The sequence below is a fragment of the Xyrauchen texanus genome, chromosome 43 (assembly GCF_025860055.1).
Source record: "Xyrauchen texanus isolate HMW12.3.18 chromosome 43, RBS_HiC_50CHRs, whole genome shotgun sequence".
Taxonomy (NCBI): domain Eukaryota; kingdom Metazoa; phylum Chordata; class Actinopteri; order Cypriniformes; family Catostomidae; genus Xyrauchen; species Xyrauchen texanus.
The window spans coordinates 6,186,894-6,206,745 of record NC_068318.1 but is presented as its reverse complement, the minus strand read 5'-3'; the positions used below and the strand labels follow the sequence as shown (position 1 = coordinate 6,206,745).

The 19,852-nt window shown below is 36.2% G+C and overlaps 1 protein-coding gene across 1 annotated transcript in view; it reads left to right on the top strand.

Annotated features, from left to right (window-relative positions):
- Window positions 1–14,210, top strand: part of LOC127636062 (ciliary neurotrophic factor receptor subunit alpha-like) — an 85,011-nt gene extending 70,801 nt beyond the window's left edge. Inside the window, exons 10-12 of the mRNA XM_052116437.1 lie at window positions 2,783–2,885; window positions 3,013–3,092; window positions 8,519–14,210. Of these exons, the coding sequence (XP_051972397.1) occupies window positions 2,783–2,885; window positions 3,013–3,091 (182 nt within the window). The 3' untranslated portion in view covers window position 3,092; window positions 8,519–14,210. The remainder of the gene's footprint in view (window positions 1–2,782; window positions 2,886–3,012; window positions 3,093–8,518) is intronic.
- The last annotated feature ends 5,642 nt before the right edge of the window (window positions 14,211–19,852 follow it).

Below are 19,852 nucleotides of genomic sequence, written 5' to 3'. Positions count from 1 at the left end.
ATAAAGAGTATGTTTATGATAAATGTGGGTTTGTACCATAATAAGGGTTTGTATTATTTTGATAACATTTAAAATGGAGGTGTAATTTTTATATAGACATACATGGAATACAATACAACTGACATACAATGGGGTCCAAAGGTCTGAGACTACAGCAAAAATCTGGGATTCTTTTTAACTAAAATAACCTAAATGTTTTACGATTTTAAGACATATATATAAAAGTTTAGTTATTGATGTAAAATGTAAAATGAAGAATATATATATATATATATATACATACATACATACAGGTGCTGGTCATATAATTAGAATATCACCAAAAAGTTGATTTATTTCAGTAATCCCTTTCAAAAAGTGAAACTTGGATAATGTATACATTCATTCCACACAGACTGATATATTTCAAGTGTTCATTCCTTTTAATTTTGATGATTATAACTGACAACTAATGAAAAACCCCAAAATCAGTATCTCAGAAAATTAGAATATTGTGAAAAGGTTCAATCTTGAAGACACAGGGTGCCACACTCTAATCAGCTAAGTAACTCAAAACACCTGCAAAGGCGTTTTGGTCTCTCAGTCTAGTTCTGTAGGCTACACAATCATGGGGAAGACTGCTGACTTGACAGCTGTCCAAAAGACGACCATTGACACCTTGCACAAGGAGGGCAAGACACAAAAGTTAATTGCTAAAGAGGCTGGCTGTTCACAGAGCTCTGTGTCCAAGCACATTAATAGAGAGGCGAAGGGAAGGAAAAGATGTGGTAGAAAAAAGTGTACAAGCAATAGGGATAACCGCACCCTGGAGAGGATTGTGAAACAAAACCCATTCAAAAATGTGGGGGAGATTCACAAAGAGTGGACTGCAGCTGGAGTCAGTGCTTCAAGAACCACCATGCACAGACGTATGCAAGACATGGGTTTCAGCTGTCGCATTCCTTGTGTCAAGCCACTCTTGAACAAGACACAGCGTCAGAAGCGTCTCGCCTGGGCTAAAGACAAAAAGGACTGGACTGCTGCTGAGTGGTCCAAAGTTATGTCAAGTCAAGTCAAGTCAAGTGGTTTTTATTGTCGTTTCAACCATATACAGTTAGTACAGTACACAGCAAAACGAGACAACATTCCTCCAGGACCATGGTGCTACATAAAAACAACAAAGGACCAACACAGGACCACATGAGACAACACAACGAAATAAAATACCTATATAAAAAAATTTTATGTTCTCTGATGAAAGTAAATTTTGCATTTCCTTTGGAAATCAAGGTCCCAGAGTCTGGAGGAAGAGAGGAGAGGCACAGAATCCACGTTGCTTGAAGTCCAGTGTAAAGTTTCCACAGTCAGTGATGGTTTGGAGTGCCATGTCATCTGCTGGTGTTGGTCCACTGTGTTTTCTGAGGTCCAAGGTTAACGCAGCCGTCTACCAGGAAGTGTTAGAGCACTTCATGGTTCCTGCTGCTGACCAACTTCAGAATTACTGAAATCAAAACTGACTTGAGGTCAAAAAGTCTCCAAAATTACAATCAGACATCAACTACATCACAAGTTGTTTGGGAGAGTTTCAAGAAAAAAGCCTCTGCTCTCATCCAACAACAAGATCAAGCATCTTCAGTTTGCCAAACACTACTGGAACTTCAAATGGGACAGGGGTCTATGGTCAGATAAAACAAAAACAGAGCTTTTTGGCAGCAAACGCCAGAGATGAGTTTGGCGCACACAGAGAGGTTGCCATATGGAAATGTACCTCATGCTTAAGGTTAAATATGGTGGTTGATCTTTAATTTTGTGGGGCTGTATTTATTCCAGAGGTCCTGGACATCTTGTTCGGATACATGGCATCATGGACTCTTATCAAATACCATCTGATAAAAAATCAAAACCTGATCGCCTCTGCCAGAAAGTTTAAAATGGGCTTTGGTTGGATATTCCAGCAGGACAATGATCCAAAACACACAAAAATGGTTCACTGACCACAACATCAAGGTTCTGCCATGGCTATCCCAGTCTCCTGACCTGAACCCCATAGAAAACCAGTGGGGTGAACTGAAGAGGAGAGTCTACCAGCGTGGACCTCTGAATTTGAAGGATCTGGAGAGATTCTGTATAGAGGAATGGCCTCAGATCACTTGTCATGTGTTCTCCAACCTCATTATGCATTATAGGAGAAGACTCAAGAGCCGTTATCTTGGAAAAGGGAGTTTGCACAAAGTATTGAATACAAGGGTGCCAGTAATGGTTTCATACATATATTTGACAACAATATGTGTTTTTTGATAAAACTTTGTGTTGTGTTTGGAATTGTTGATATCTATATGATGATAGATTTTTTTTGTGAATATGTTGAATGAAAGTCAAAAAGGATAAACTAAGGATTTTTCACAGCACTCTTTTCTCATATTTACTAAGGGTGCCAATATTTTTGTGTGTGTGTGTGTGTATGTATGTATGTATGTATGTATGTATGTATGTATGTATGTGTGTGTGTGTGTGTGTGTATATATATATATATATATATATATATATATATATATTGCAAATAAGAAAATAAAATGATTTCACAGTTTGGACCCCACTGTATATATTTTGTCATTGTTTTTACAGTATGTAGCAAAACAAAAAGCCTTTTTATTAATGACTATACCATTTTAATTATAATTATTATTTTTTTAGTGCTACTCTCACAATCACTATGTAAATCAATAATATGTCATTAGGAAAGGGGAAAAAATACAATCAATAAACTGTATGTCTCATTTAATTTTTTTTTTTTTTTTGTTAGATTCGTCATTAGACCTAAATGGAAGCCTTGGCTTGTTGGTTTTACTGGGGCTGTTTGCTGCAGTCATGGTGGCCATCTTGTTAACAATCTTAGCCCTTCTATGGTAAACTTTGTGCTTTTATATGTATCTGCATTTCATTACAAAATACATATATAAAGATGTTGATGTTGCATCTTGTAGTAGTGAAATAGTCAGTTTCAATGATCTTATGTTAATTGTTTCTTAATAGTGTGAGACAAAAGAAACGAGACAATGTGTTGAAGCAGGAACTGACCTCCATGGTGAAGATGAAGTCCATACCGATTTGAAGTGAGTCTCTATTCTTACATTTCTGGGGTCAATCTTGTGGCCAATGGCCAATGTTAGTTAAACCCTCAGGAAGAGGATGAATACTAAATGGTCCATTTATGGAAGGGCTACTGTCAGAGTTGATACTTGAAGAATTCCACTGATATATCATGTAACTGCTTACCTTCCATTTTTGGTATTTGTTTTCTTGCCTAACCTTTTGTCCTAGAAAAAAATCACAAAAACCAATTATTTATTTTGTTGTTAAATACAAGGATGTCCATTCTATCTGGAAACCTTACATTGTCCACATACACACTGCAAAGTCTTTCAAAGCAAAAACTGCATTTAAATGCTGGAACGAATCCTCTAATTTCATTCAATATGTGTACAGAATACAGGAGTCACTTTCAAACAAATCTCCATTTACTATCAGCGAAAAGAACAAAATCTGTGCTTATTACTATCATACTGCACTGGTGGTGCATAATCGTCAATAGTTTATAGCCAGTTTATTATGAGCTACGGACATCCATTGTAATTCAGTTCTACTAAAGCTGAGTGCAAAGACACAAACGGTATGTGTTTACTTTGAACTTTGTGATGTGACATTCCAGGATCATCATCTTTAGATCTAAATTTGTGACTCATATGGGAAAATATCTAGATGTAAACATGATTATTTATACAATTATGTGCCTGTTCTATATTAGCCTGTAATTTTCCAAAGTCTTTCACGTGATGTAATAATTAAAGGAATAGATTACCCAAAAATTTAATTCTGCCACTACTTACACTCATGTCATTCCAGCCCATTGATGCTCGTGCGTGACCTCAATTTATTTTTCACTATATATATATATATATATATATATATATATTATTTGTTTTTAGCCGTGTTACATTTTAATGCTTTCAATGGAATAGGTAGGCATGTTAATGTATTCAAAATTAGGCTTAATAATTATTCATAACATTTTATTAAATTATTTTTTATTTATAATTATTGAAGATGAAAACATACACTCACCTAAAGGATTATTAGGAACACCTGTTCAATTTCTCATTAATGCAATTATCTAATCAACCAATCACATGGCAGTTGATTCAATGCATTTAGGGGTGTGGTCCTGGTCAAGACAATCTCCTGAACTCCAAACTCAATGTCAGAATGGGAAAGAAAGGTGATTTAAGCAATTTTGAGCGTGGCATGGTTGTTGGTGCCAGACGGGCCGGTCTGAGTATTTCACAATCTGCTCAGTTACTGGGATTTTCACGCACAACCATTTCTAGGGTTTACAAAGAATGATGTGAAAAGGGAAAAACATCCAGTTTGCGGCAGTCCTGTGGGCGAAAATGCCTTGTTGATGCTAGAGGTCAGAGGAGAATGGGCCGACTGATTCAAGCTGATAGAAGAGCAACTTTGCCTGAAATAACCACTCGTTACAACCGAGGTATGCAGCAAAGCATTTGTGAAGCCACAACACACACAACCTTGAGGCGGATGGGCTACAACAGCAGAAGACCCCACCGGGTACCACTCATCTCCACTACAAATAGGAAAAAGAGGCTACAATTTGCAAGAGCTCACCAAAATTGGACAGTTGAAGACTGGAAAAATGTTGTCTGGTCTGATGAGTCTCGATTTCTGTTGAGACATTCAGATGGTAGAGTCAGAATTTGGTGTAAACAGAATGAGAACATGCATCCATCATGCCTTGTTACCACTGTGCAGGCTGGTGGTGGTGGTGTAATGGTGTGGGGGATGTTTTCTTGGCACACTTTAGGCCCCTTAGTGCCAATTGGGCATCGTTTAAATGCCACGGCCTACCTGAGCATTGTTTCTGACCATGTCCATCCCTTTATGGCCACCATGTACCCATCCTCTGATGGCTACTTCCAGCAGGATAATGCACCATGTCACAAAGCTCGAATCATTTCAAATTGGTTTCTTGAACATGACAATGAGTTCACTGTACTAAAATGGCCCCCACAGTCACCAGATCTCAACCCAATAGAGCATCTTTGGGATGTGGTGGAACGGGAGCTTTGTGCCCTGGATGTGCATCCCACAAATCTCCATCAACTGCAAGATGCTATCCTATCAATATGGGCCAACATTTCTAAAGAATGCTTTCAGCACCTTGTTGAATCAATGCCACGTAGAATTAAGGCAGTTCTGAAGGCAAAAGGGGGTCAAACACAGTATTAGTATGGTGTTCCTAATAATCCTTTAGGTGAGTGTATATAGTGGGATAATTTTAACTATACAAAGATCTTTTTTTTAATAGTGGTTAAGAGAAAAAGGCATAATGCGTTGTGTTGAACAGAAAGAATGCACAACTGTAAAAAGATTCAAAATATTTTCTGAACATTCTTCGTATTTATGTAGTACAGGGAGGTTAGTTCATGCTAAAAAAAGAAAAATAATACTGTTGTTATGCTACTTTTAATGCCAGTATGAATAAAGTATAATATCATGTCTGACTTTATGCAAACTAACAGAAATAGACTGCTGATTATGCATAATTGCATATCATCGCAGGAACATTTACTGAACCAGTAATTGAAATATAAATTAAATCTGTCATCTATACAGGCAGATAAGTCTGATCTTTAAGCCAAGCAGGCTCACAGAATTAAAAAATGAATGACAAATAATGATCAAGTAAAGGTGCAGTACAGTATCACCTACCTTTCCAAGTGTATTCTCCAAATATGTCACAATATGTATAATATATTGCAACTGGGGAAGAAAAGAACAACTATTTTTCTCCCCAACTTAGAATGCCTAATTACCAATGCGCTCTTAAGTCCTCATGGTGGTGTAGTGACTCTCCTCAATCCGGGTGGCGGAGGATGAATCTTAGATTTCTCTGCCTCTGAGACCATCAATCCGCGCATCTTATCCACGTGGCTTGTTGAGTGCATTACCACAGAGACTTAGCATGTGTGGAGGGTTCACGCTATTCCCAGCAGCATCCACGCACAACTCACCACACACCACACACCCCACCGAGAGCGAGAACTACATTATAGCGACCACAAGGAGGTTACCCCATGTGACTACCCACCCTAGCAACCGGTCCAATTTGCTTGCTTAGGAGACCTGGCTGGAGTCACTCAGCACGTCCTAGATTCGAACTCACGACTCCAGGTGTGGTAGTCAGCGTCTTTACTCGCTGAGCTACCCAGAAATAACAACTATTAAGTCAAGGAATTTTTATTTGTATAGTGCATTTCACAGCACACATCATTTCAAAGCAGCTTTACTAAAAATCATGCTTTAACATAAATTTAAGCTGTGATGTCTTTAATGCCTTCATTCAATCAATCATTGTGTGGTTTAAATGAATAATATGATTGTATGAATAATATGTAAAAAATATATATTTTAACTCATTTTGCTTATATACTGTAGACAAACGCAATTGCAATGAGGCAGAAATCCGAACTAAACTTTCTCCTACCTTGGCTGTCAAAAATTCTTGAGAAAGTAGTTCTATTGCAGTTAACCCCATTTTTGGAGAAGAATTATATCTTGGAAAAATTTCAGTCAGGTTTTAGGATGGTTAAGGCACAGAGTCTGCTCTTTTAAGAGTTGTTAATGACCTGCTTATAATTGGGGATTCAGGCAATTACGCTGCTTTAATTTGACTTGATCTGAATGCAGCATTTGATAATATACATCATGCGTGAATCATTGAGCGGTTACCTAAAATGGTTTGGTTCAGTGGGATTGCTCTTCAATGGTTCTCCTCTTATCTTAAAGATAGAGTGTTCTCAGTAAAGATTGGCGACTTTTCCTCATCCCTTGTGCTTGTTACTTGTGGGGTTCCTCAAGGGTATGTTTTAGGGCCCATGTTGTTTTCTTTGTATATGATTCCTTTGGGCATGATTTTTAGAAAATATGTTATATCATATAATTTTTATGCTGACGATACTCAAATTTATCTACCCTTGAAATCCAGTGATAGTGTTTAATTCTTTATTGGCATGCTTTAATTCTTTATTGGCATGCTTGGAAGAGGTTAAAAACAGTTTGGCTCACAATCTACTCCAATTAAATACAGGGAAGATGGAGAGAATGATTTCTGGGCCAGCCGATGGAGCACTGAGCATTGCTCCAAATCTAGGTCCATGGTCAGCCCATCTTCAGAGTCAAGTTAGAAAATTGGGGGTTGTCCATGATCCGGATCTTAAACTAGATAAGCAGATAAATGCTGTGGTTAAGAGCTGCTTTTTCCAAATCAGAGCAATTGCTAAGCTTAAGCACATTGCTTCAGCCAGTGATTTGGAGAAAGTGATTCATGCCTTTTATTTCATCGCTTTTAGATTACTGCAATGTACTTTTACATCGGATACTGTCAGGCCTCGATTTCGAGACTGCAGCTAATTCAATACGCAGCAGCAAGGCTGCTTGTTGGGGCAAAGAAGAGGGATCACATCTCGCCAATTCTGGCTTTGCTTCACTGGCTGCCGGTTGAATTTGGGATAAAATAATAAGTATTACAAAATGTGTTTAAAGCAGTCTATGGAATGGCCCCCGCTTATGTGTCTGACCTCATTTCTTTACAGCAGCCTTGAAGAACACTAAAATCGGCTAACAAATTTTTAGTCCCTGGTGCCTCGATCTCATTTGAAATCAAAAGGTGATTGTGCCTTTTCAATTGCAGGACCTATATTATGGAACGAACTGCCACTTGAAATTAGAGCTGCTCCTAGCATTTCTACTTTTAAAGCTTGTGTTAAAATGTATTTGTATTCCTTGGCCTTTGAGTAGTGGCATTGTTGTATTGTTTGACGTTTTATTGTGGTATTTTTATGTTTTCTGGCTTTTATGAATGTACAGCACTTTGAGCTACCATGTAGTTGGAGAGTGCTTAGTAAATAATTGAAATGAATGAATGAATTAATGAATTGCCTCAGCAAAAGGGCTGGGACTCGAGCTCCTAGAACCCCCTCAACGTGTGCCTGCTTACAAGTTATGCACTGTGGTAAAAGTGTTTAAATGTACATGATTAAGAACTGATCATCTGCCGTTTTTGTGATTGATGTGGAAGTGTATAAATATAATTGTTGTTTTCGCGCCTCTAGTGTTTATTTTACCAGAGAACTGCCACAATTCAAGCCACATAAAAATCACTTCGTAAAAATATCGGTATAGTAATGTGGTTCTGTAAGACGAGGCTGTTTTCATTATTCTGTGAGACACTAGGAGATGTTATGTAGAATGTTGGGGATCAACAGCCCCAGTTATCATTTACTTCAAATATATTAATTAGAAAATACAATAAAAATGAATGGTGACCAAGACAAACATTCTGCCTAATGTCTCTTTTTTGTTACATAGTATTAGAACAACAAAGGGGTGAGTAAATAAAAAAATAAAAAATTTGGTATAACTATCCTTGAATAATTACTTTTTTTTTTTACTATTTCTCAAGATTTAAGAAGTTCTCAGACTCCAGTTCGACCCACATAGGGCATCAGCATAGGGAATCACCACCACTGCGGCGCTGACAGACTACATAACCCACAATCCACCTCTCCTCTCACTGCTCAGGGGATGGGCTCCTTTTGGCTGAGTTCTGAGTCCCGTGAACTGTGAACATGTACAGGTCTACAATGTAGCACAATGCAATGGAAAAACACAAAGAATTCTTTCTTTTTCTTTTTTCCTTCCTTTCTTTCTTTTTCATTCTTTCAAAAGGCTTGGACAATCAAAAACTATCAAACGTTTCCTATACTCCCCATACTCCGCTATACTCCATCTGTGACTCTTGGAAAGCTGTGAAAAAGCTGAGCAGTCAGCTGGATGTGTGCAGCTCATGGGGCATTATGGAAAAACAGCTGTTGTCTACGTTTCAGTACACAAAAACTCACTCGTCTGGCAAAAACGAGACTCGATAACCTTAAACCGCTGCTATCTGTGGAGTACAGAATATCTACCGTTGTCTTGGCACTCCACTGATGGATACACATTTTTTTCCTCATTACACTGTTTCATGAAAATGTCTTGGAAAGATCGAATTTCATAACATGTGGGCACGTCTGCAACTGATTTTTGTCGTTGGTTAGTTTTCAACCAGATCTTAAGCATCTAGTTCTCTGCAATAAACTCCCATAAATTGCATTTAACTGCAAAAATAAATCAATAAATCTTAATCATTTTTTAATTGTTTTCTAATAAAAGTAAATAAACACCCCTAGCATACTTAAAACAAGACACATTTACTATAAGCAATAGTGTGTAAGAGAACATGATTTGCTTTTAGAGAGTATACCTTGAATTAAGTCCCACCCCACTGTCGTTTTTATCTTGTTTTAAGCATATATGTCACAAAATTCTGTTAATTTAGAAGTAATCAAGATGTATTTCTATAAAGTCATATTTTCTTATTGCTTCAAGTATTGCTTATCTTGTTATAAGGCTGTTTAGATATTTTTACTGGAAAACAAGACAAAAACGCTGATTAAGAAAATAATTATTATTGTATTTATCTTTTTTGCGATGTTCATCTTGATATGAACATTGGAGGTAATGTCTTGAAAGTACAGTATTCCCCAGTAACAACTATCAGTACTGAAACACACAAGCCTCATTGACTGCCTACAATGAGGGACACAAACTTCTTCGAGCTGGTGTTTAACAGAAATTGGACCTTCACTGCAATTAATGCATTTTATTTCTGTTTTCACTCCATGGAATGGACTTATTTTTCAACTGAAGAAAATGTTCATCCTCAGTGCATTGAATCGAGACATGAATGTAAATCAATCTTACAATGTCATATATACGCATTTGTAAGGTGATGTGTTTATACTTTAAAGCTGATTTATTTCTATGTTGAAGCTAATGCATATTCATGATATTAGAATTCTATTGAAGCTCATCTACAAAGTTATATTGTTATACATTTATGCAGTTATATTGTATATAATTTCTGTACAGCGGATTGTTCTGTTGTACATTGATTCCCCAGTGATATAAAGCTCAAGTGCATGCGTTTTGTTTTCCTTTTATACATGATAAATCACCATAGTTGTCCTTTCTTGGTACAAACAAAAAAGTCTTTGACTCTGAAATGAGACGTGACCATAACCATCAAACGTTATCTCGCCCTCCTGTATCGTTGTGTCTTTGATGGTGCTGCTTATCAGATTCTTAAAACTTACCTTTCTAATCAGTCTTTTGTACAACGTTAGGTATTGATTAGGTTTTTGATGTTTTACAATGCAAGTTCTTTGTGCTCCTCACTCAAAAAAGAAATAACTATTTGATTCTATCATGGACAGTGGTTGCACGTGTTTGAAATGAGTTTCCTTAAATGAAAAGCACCATGTAATATCAACTTAAATATTTCAAGTAGTGGAAACCTAATTGAATCAAGTAAATCCAACAAAATTTTACATGTCAAAATAATTTTTAGTGAAAGGCCAGCTAGTGACAGGAATGTTAGCATGCTAAATATATGCTGGTGGGAAGCACTACTGAGAGCAAATTGGTAACTATGCTGTAGTTAACACAGCAATTGCTCAATGGATAAAGCAGTAGTATAATTACAACAACTACAGTAAATACTAGATACTAACCCTGAACCTAACCTCAACCCAACCTTAACCCATATTAAGTACATGTAGTTACCTAATATTACTCTGTATTTTCTTGGGTAAGAACACTAAGTATACTGAAAGTACAGTATTGTAAAATAAAGTGCAACCAATAAAGCAATATGCAGAGTACTCAAAATGTGGGGTAACCCCCAAAACTACTGAAATTCTTTTAAATCTCAACATCACAAAACATTAAAGTATTATTCCAGGTTCAATACAAGTTAAGCTTAATCAACAGCATTTGTAGCAAAATAATGATTAAAAATTCATTTCGACTCGTTCCGCCTTTTCTTTAAAAAAAAGCAAAAATCTGGTTACAGTGAGGTACTTACGATGGAAGTCAATGGGGGCCAATTTTTTTGTTCAAATGCCCACTGTTTCTTACTAACATTTTCTGTGTTTTTATAGCCAATTTTGCATCTTCGTTGCCATGACGATGTAATGTCAACAAACACTATGATCTTAAAAGACTGTAAAAATTACAATTTCAACAACTTTACAGCTCAAATAATACATGAGTTTTAACAGAAGAATTAATGTAAGTTCTATTGTAAAATTATAAGTTTCACATTTCTGCCTTTTAAACCCTCTAAAAATTGGCCCCCATCCACTTCCATTGTAAGTGCCTCACTGTAACCTTGATTTTTGCTTTTGTTAATGAAAAGGAGGGACGATTCTAAATTAATTTATGTGGTAATCAACATTATGCCACAAGTGCTGTCGATTGAGCTTAACTTGGATTTAACCTGGAATATTCTTTTAAACACTAACAAATCACACTTTATTTTAACATTTACACACTCTGTCAAGTCCCAAGTTTCAGTTAACCAAACAAAAAATATTTATTTAGTATTCAAGACACTTTTTATAGTTGAATTAGCTTAGTTCATTTAAATTCCCATTTACATAATTTTTTTAGTAATATGAACATGGGAGAATCGATTAAAGCTAAGGATAGGGGAAGGTCCTTTTTCTTTCGTTTTTCTTAGTGCTTGCGTATGTGATTTTTGCCAAATGTTTTTGAAGTCAACCTGATAATTCAAAGTCAGTGATATTTTCTGGTAATGTCAGCAAATGTGCACAAACCCCAAAAGAACATCTAAAATATCTCACTTCTTTTGTGTTGAAGTTTCACTGTGATAATTCATGGAAAAATTGGCTGCAGACTTATGTTTCCACCATTAACTCATAACCTCTGCTGCTTTTGTGCCTTAACATTTTTGCCTGTTTCTATACCACCAGTAGTGCATATATGGGACTGCAATATTTATACTGCAGATTGCCTGAGATTGGTGCTCTTATGGTATCCCCCATTAAATTAGATTTTGATTTTTTTTTTAAATAGTAATAATAAAGGTTTTGTCAGCTTTTCCAGTGGCCAGTTTGGTGATATTATTTTAGTAGATGATACACTTGTGCCTTTCTGTTGTTAAAGTTGTGTATGTGAGCAATAATAACATTCTGTTGAAGTTTAAGTGAGTTGGTTAACGGTTGTTGTTATGGTTGAAGGTTTAAGAGGTAGAAATGTGATTCTCCTTGTGGAGAAGTTTTGGATCATTATACTATACTGTATATTGCATGTTCCAAGGTGATGCAATTACGACTGTTTGATAAAATTGTATTTTTCTGTACTACTCAAATGTTATCATTATTATTAACATTTAGTAACGCATCTGAAAATTGTAACGATCTTTTCAAAAAATTGGTAAAACTTTACAATTAGGTTGTATATGTTGTCTTTAGTTAATGCAATAACATGACAATTATTTAATTATTAATCTTGGTTAATGTTAATTTCCACATACACAAGAAATAATAGTATTTCTATAAATAGACCAAGATTAAGAAATGCTGTAATTGTTCATTAGTAAATTATACCTTATGCATTTACTAATGATAACGTACAGAGCATTATTGTAAATTGTTAACAAAATATCTTCTCACAATTTTCACTTTCATTGACTTGTTTATTTTTAGACCATTGAACAATGCCATCTGTAACTGACTCAATAAAGATGTGTTGAACTTCAATGCAGGTCTAATTCCACCACTCTGACCAACAAGTCTTGCGTCAGAGAAATGTAATCTCACACTGATGAAAGATTCCAGATGACAGAGCCAAAGGAAACAAGCCATCCATCTATTATTAGCATCTATATATCAGCTAAACATTAAAACCACTGACAGGTGAAGTGAATAACATTTATAATCTCGTTACAATGGCACCAGTCAAAGGGGTGGGATATATTAGGCAGCATGTGAACAGTCAGTTCTTCAATTTCATGTGTTGGAAGCAGGAATAATGGGCAAGCTCTTTCAGCAGGATAATGCGCCCTGCCACACTGCAAAAATTGTTCAGGAATGGTTTGAGGAACATGACAAAGAGTTCAAGGTTTTGACTTGGCCTCCAAATTTCCCAGATCTCAATCCGATTGAGCATCAGTGAGATGTGCTGGACTAACAAGTCCATGGAGGCACTACCTCGCAACTTACAAGACTTAAAGGATCTGCTGCTAACGTCTTGGTGCCAGATACCACAGTACACCTTCAGAGGTCTTTTGGAGTCCATGCCTCGACGGGTCAGCGCTTTTTTGGCGGCACGAGTGTGACCTACACGATATTAGGCAGGCGGTATTATTGTTGTGGCTTATCGGTAGCAACAACATTAAAACCACCTGCCTAATATCGTGTAGGTCCCCCTCGTGCTTCCAAAACAGCGCCAACCCGCTTCTCAGAATAGCATTCTGAGATGATATTCTTCTCACCACAATTGTACAGATTGGTTATCTGAGTTACCGTAGACTTTTTCAGTTCAAACCAGTCTGACCACTCTCTGTTGACCTCTCTTTAATGAAGTGTTTCTGTCTGCAGAACTGCCCCTCACTGGATGTTCTTTGTTTTGGCACCATTCAAAGTAAATTCTAGAGACTTGTGTGTGAAAATCCCAGGAGATCAGCAGTTACAGAAATACTCAAACCAGCCTGTATGGCACCAACAATTATTCATGCGATTACGTAATCAGCCAATCATGTGGCAGCAGTGCATAAAATCATGCAGATATGGGTCAGGACCTTCAGTTAATGTTCACATCAACCATCAGAATGGGGAAAAAAATTTATTTCAGTGATTAGGTCCGTGGCATAATTGTTGGTCCCAGATAGGCTGGTTTGAGTATTTCTGTAACTGCTGATCTCCTGGGATTTTCACACACAACAGTGTTTTGGCTGCACGATATTTGGGACCTACATAATATTAAGCAGATGGGTTTAATGTTGTATCGGTGTATATATATTGTTATTTCCCAATTGCTTTTTACCTTTTCTTCAATCTTGCATGCATGATATAAAATGGAAATCTAATTGCAGAGATAAAAAAAACATTGGACTACTGTTGTGTGTTAAATAGGGAAAGTTGAGCACGAAGATGTCCAATATGTACATTGTATTTTTTTTTTCTGTACAACATAAGCTGTTTTATTATTTTTCTGTTCATATTTTTGTTAAATAAAATTAATTTTATCAGAAGGCCATGCCATGTATTGATTTCATGAATACTTTTCAGACTATTCAAATTCAATCTCCCAAACTTGGTACTTTAAATTGAGTACATACATTTTAATTAAATATCTTTTTGTAACTTTGTTGACTAAACAAGTCAAATTGCACAAATTCTCTAGCTGTGGTTTTGTATGTTGATTTCAAACAGGTTGCCATGTTGTTGTCATGTGACAAAAATAATAATAATACAATACAAAAAACAATGTGTGTTAAGTTTAAAAAAATATATATATATATATATATATATATATATATATATATATATATATATATATATATATATATATATATATATATACATACTAGTGTTTATTATATGTTTGTTCAGGGCACAGTAACCCAGCGAAAATTTCTTGATAAAAAAAAATTTGATGATATTTGTCAAATATATATATATATATATAAAACAATTAGTTCCGGTCCTCGAATCTGATTGGACGAGAGACGTTCCATGAGCACTAATGGTCTGACCAGTGTAGCCAACTAATTTTCAGCGGAAGTTGCTAAAGGCAGGTCGATTTGTTGCTAAAAGTTGCTAAATGACGTTGTGACGTCATTGCGCTATGACGTCATTACGTAATCCCAACGCAAAACTACACCATTATGTAATATGTAGATATTATTTGAAATACACACACACAGCATTTGTAAAAGTAATTCAAACAACACTTTTTCAATTAATGGTGGCATACACTGCTTTGTATGCCTCTCGCTGTTCTGGGGAAATAGAAAACCAGTTGTAGGTTTCCCTGATTAAGTATTCAACACATCTAGGGATGGGTTTTTTGCATGCTGCACTGACAGCCAATTGTAAAGAATGGCACACACAGCGGATGAGTACCAAATTGGGCAAAGCACATTCTTCCTTTAAAATCTTGTGTATGCCATTGTGCACCCCAGTTATCACAGACGCATTATCAGTGCCAATACCCTGAAGATTCTCCTTTTTAAGGCTACACTTTTCAAGAAACACAACTATTGCCTTTGCTATTGATCTGGCATCGCCGCCTCCAATTCAACCAGCCCAAGAAATGTGGACACAATTGTTCTTTTTTTAGCACTAAAATACGGAATCACCACAGCCAGGTATTTTGAGACACTGACATCAGTGGACTCATCCAAAAGGAGACTGAACCTCTCATCCCCCACATCTGATGTTATCCTTTTCAGAAAATAAGGAGCCAATACTCCCTTAATCATCATAAACTTTTAAAATTTGTTACACACAATACAATTCTATAGCTTTTTTTGTAGCCAAGACTTACATGCATATGCAGAAAGAAACTTTCATAAATAAACTTAGCTTTAGGTTTAAAAAGTTTTTTTTTTAAATGTGACAACTAGCCTCGGTTTCCCCCTACCTTGCCCCAGCATGTACTGACTGTCTTAATGTTAAGGGTTGAATGTTAAAATGGTAAAAGTTACTTAATCTGTATACTGTAAACTCGCTGTCAGGAGCTGCAGAATGGGGAAAAATGTTGATCTCAATGGCATGATTCTTGGTGCCAGACGGGCTGGTTTGAGTATTTTGGTAATTGCTGATCTTCTGGGATTTTCACTCGCAACAGTCTCTAGAGTGTAAAGAAAATAGTGCAAAAAAACACCAATGAGCAGCAGTTCTGTGGGTGAAAATATCTTGTTGGTGAGAGAGTTCAATGGAGAATGGACAGACTGATTCGAGCTGACAGAAAGGCTACAGTAACTCCGATAAACCCTCTGTACAATTGTAGTGAGCAGAATATTATCTCAGAATGCAAAATACGTCGAACCTTTAGGTGAATGTGCTACAACAGCAGAACACCATGTTGGGTTCCACTTCTGTCAGCAAAGAACAGCAGTGGCTGCAGTGGGCCTACCGTTTGTGTACCTCAGTGGAAATCCAGATTTGTCAGACCAGGCGATGTTTTCCAACCATCTATTGTCCAGTTTTTACAGCCTCAGTCTCCTGTTCTTAGCTGACAGTAGTGGTACCCGGAGGTCTTCTGCTGCTGAAGCCCATCTGCCTCAATGTTTTATGTGTTGTATGTTCAGATGCTTTTCTGCTAAGAACTGTTGTAACCTGTGGTTATTTGGGTTACTGTCACCTTCCTGTCAGCTTGGACCAGTTTGGCCATTATCCTCTGACCCATGTCATTAACAAGCCAATTTCGCCCACAGAACTGTTGCTCCCTGGATGTTTTTTTTTTTTTTTTGCACCATTCTCTTTACACTCTAAAGACAGTTGTGTGTGAAAATCACAGGATATCAGCAGTTACAGAAATACTCAAACCAGCCCGTCTGGCACCAACAATCATTCCACGGTCCAAATCACTGAACTCACAATTGTTCCCCATTCTGATGGTTAATGTGAACATTAACCGAAGCTCCTGACCCATATCTGCATGATTTTATACATTACACTGCTGCCACACGATTGGCTGATTAGATAATCACATGAATAAGTAGGTGTACCTAATAGAAGTGGCCGGTGAGTGTATTCCCATTCAAAAGTTTGGAAACACTTCGAAATCTTGATGTTTTTGAAAGAAGATTCAAATTTAATTAATTGAGGATGCTTTTATAAAGACATTTATTATGTTAAAATTACTATTTCTTTATTAATGTTGTATTCTTCAAACTTTATCCAAGAATCCTCCACTTCCAGCAATGACACCTCAGGAATTGTAGCTGTTTATTCCAGATCTTCAGGTTAAGTTTCATCTCACGCTTTCTGCAGTATTTCCCAAAGACCTAATTAGCTTGTAGGGCACTTCCCATAGATTTTCCAACCAAGTTTTTCTATCAGATCAGCACCTCAAACTTGGATTCATCCATCCATCCATCCTACTCAATTCTAATCATTCAAGTGTATTTGCAAATTCTATCCTTTTCTTCTTAATCGCCAGTTTCAGATGTGGCTTTTCTTTAAAATTCAGCATAAAATGTCACCATCTCTTAGTTTTCTCTTGACTGTTGCAGATGAAACTGGTGTTTGACATGCACTGGTCATTACATCTGCCAGATTTGGACATGTAATGCAAGTGTATCAGTTAAATTTGTTCTGATACACTGTATAAATGGAGGGAGTGAAATGATGAAGAACCGACAAGGAAATCAAACACAAACAGGTTTTAAGGGTCCATATGCACTTAGTGTATATATTCACAATTTTCAGAAATAACGTAATGCATCACTGACAACACAACATTAACATATTTAAATTAGAATGTGCAAAAAGCACAATAAATAAAAATGTACACAAATTACATAGTAAAAAAAGAAATTGTGAAGATTAAGAAAAATAAAACATCAACTGTGGTCTACTATTCCCCCTGCAGGTCTGAAATGGAAATTACAATTAATTTAAAGTGATAGTTCTCCCAAAAAATAAATAAATACAATTCTCTAATCATTTACTCACCCTTATGCCATCCCAGATGTGTATGACTTTCATTCTTCTGAAGAACACAAAGATTTTTAGATAAATATCTCAGCTCTGTTGGTTCTCACAATGAAAGTGAATGGTAACCAGACCTTTAAAGCTCCAAAAATAACAAAGGCAGCATAAAAGTAATCCATAAGACTCCAGTGGTTAAATCAATGTCTTCAGAAGTGATATAAGTGTGGGTGAGAAACAGATCAATAATCTAGTCTTACACTTTAAGGATGAGGGTAAGTAAATAACACATTTGTGGGTAAACTATCCCTTTTAAATTTCAAACCAAGTATACAGGTAAACTATTCCTTAATGGAACCCAAAATATCATAAGGTGAATAAATACATACTTATCAACTTAAGCACATTTTGTGAATCTACAGCAATACAGAAAAGTCTCCACAGTATAGGATCCACAGCCTATAGTGCACATTTCACAGTCTTATTAAATATGCTTCCTTGTCCTGTTCAATATATTAAGCTTTTCCGAAACTACAGGGCCAATAACAACTGTTGAATATACACAAACAATGCTCACTGCAACTATGAAATGTACTGTAAACACTAATAAATAAATAATAAGCCTTGGTTGCTTAATTTTTCCGTGTATTCAAAGAGTAAAATGTAGAAATAACTTTTGTCCATTTTAAAGTTCTAATAAGTGGCTTATAAATAAAAGGTAAATGTTTAATTCATTTGTACAGCTATTCCAAGCCTGCAGCTAAAAAAGTAATGTGACATTAGAAAGTAGCATTGTGTTGTAAAAAGTTCTGTGGTGAAAAAGTACTTTTCTTCTGCTGCCTAAAACATTTCAAGACACCAAATGTGAGGACAGCATCATTCAAGTACACTTTGATTTCACACTGCAAATATATAATACAGCATCACCTCTCACAAGCACGAAATCCATCAATATCCATCCATTCTGCATTTCTATTTGTGGACATCATGACACATTTTTTCTATGCAATAAAATACCAATATTTGAGTGGACAAGTGTATACTACTAAGCTAAATATGACAACACAGTGGTGAATAAGAAGGATGATTCCCAAACATCTACACTAAGGCTGGGCGACTTGGCTGGCGATGTAAAATTAAGCCACAAGCACTTTTCATTTGGCCATTAAGTTTCCTAAGGTCAATCATTGATTAGACTACTTTCACAACCCTTTCTTTGTTTCACAACATGGGAGTATGAGAGTGTTAACATGATTTAGTAGCTTCAGTATATATATATATAAAAAAAAAGTTGTTCGAGTTCAACAAACTTCAATTAATCAATTTAAAACTCTGATTTAACTATTTATTTGCATCATAACTCAAAGATGATCACCAATGTCTCTGCATGGAATTTTTCATTTAGTAAAATGTTTTTTGTAAAATAATTTGTAACTCAATTTCTTTTACATTGGTGCATGTGAAAGAAAAAGTTTAAATTCCATTTTTCCTTGTTCGGTTTTTTTTTTTTTTTTTTGTTGTGAAAAACATGTTGAAAACTTTCCTGATAATTTTTTTACACTTCTTGTTACAATCAATATTAATAATATAAGTAAATAAATATTAATAATATTAATAAATCAATATTTTCAATGGCAACAATGGCCATTTTCAATCAACTGATTGATTATATATATATATATATATATATATATATATATATATATATATATACACACACACACAATGGGGCCAGTGCCTAGGGGCCCTTGACTACCAGGGGGCCCTTGAATGCCTGGGGGTGCTCTGGGCTTCAAGGCTGCACAATCTAGTTTGGGTTTGAATGTCTCCAAAACTACAATCAGACATCAACTACATCACAAGTTGTTTGGGAGGGTTTCAAGAAAGAAGCCTCTCCTCTCAACCAACAAGAAACTCAGCATCTTCAGTTTGCCAAACACTACTGGAACTTCAAGTGGGACTGGGTTCTAAGGATGTGGGGCTGTTTTTATGCCAGAGGTCCTGGACATCTTGTTCGGATACATGGCATCATGGACTCTATCAAATACCATCTGATAAAAAAATCTAAACCCGATCGCCTAAGCCAGAAAGTTTAAAATGGGCTTTGGTTGGGTATTCCAGCAGGACAATGATCCAAAACACACACCAAAATCAACACAAAAATTGTTCACTGACCACAAAATCACCTGTAGGGTGAACTAAAGAGGAGTGTCCACCAGCGTGGACCTCTG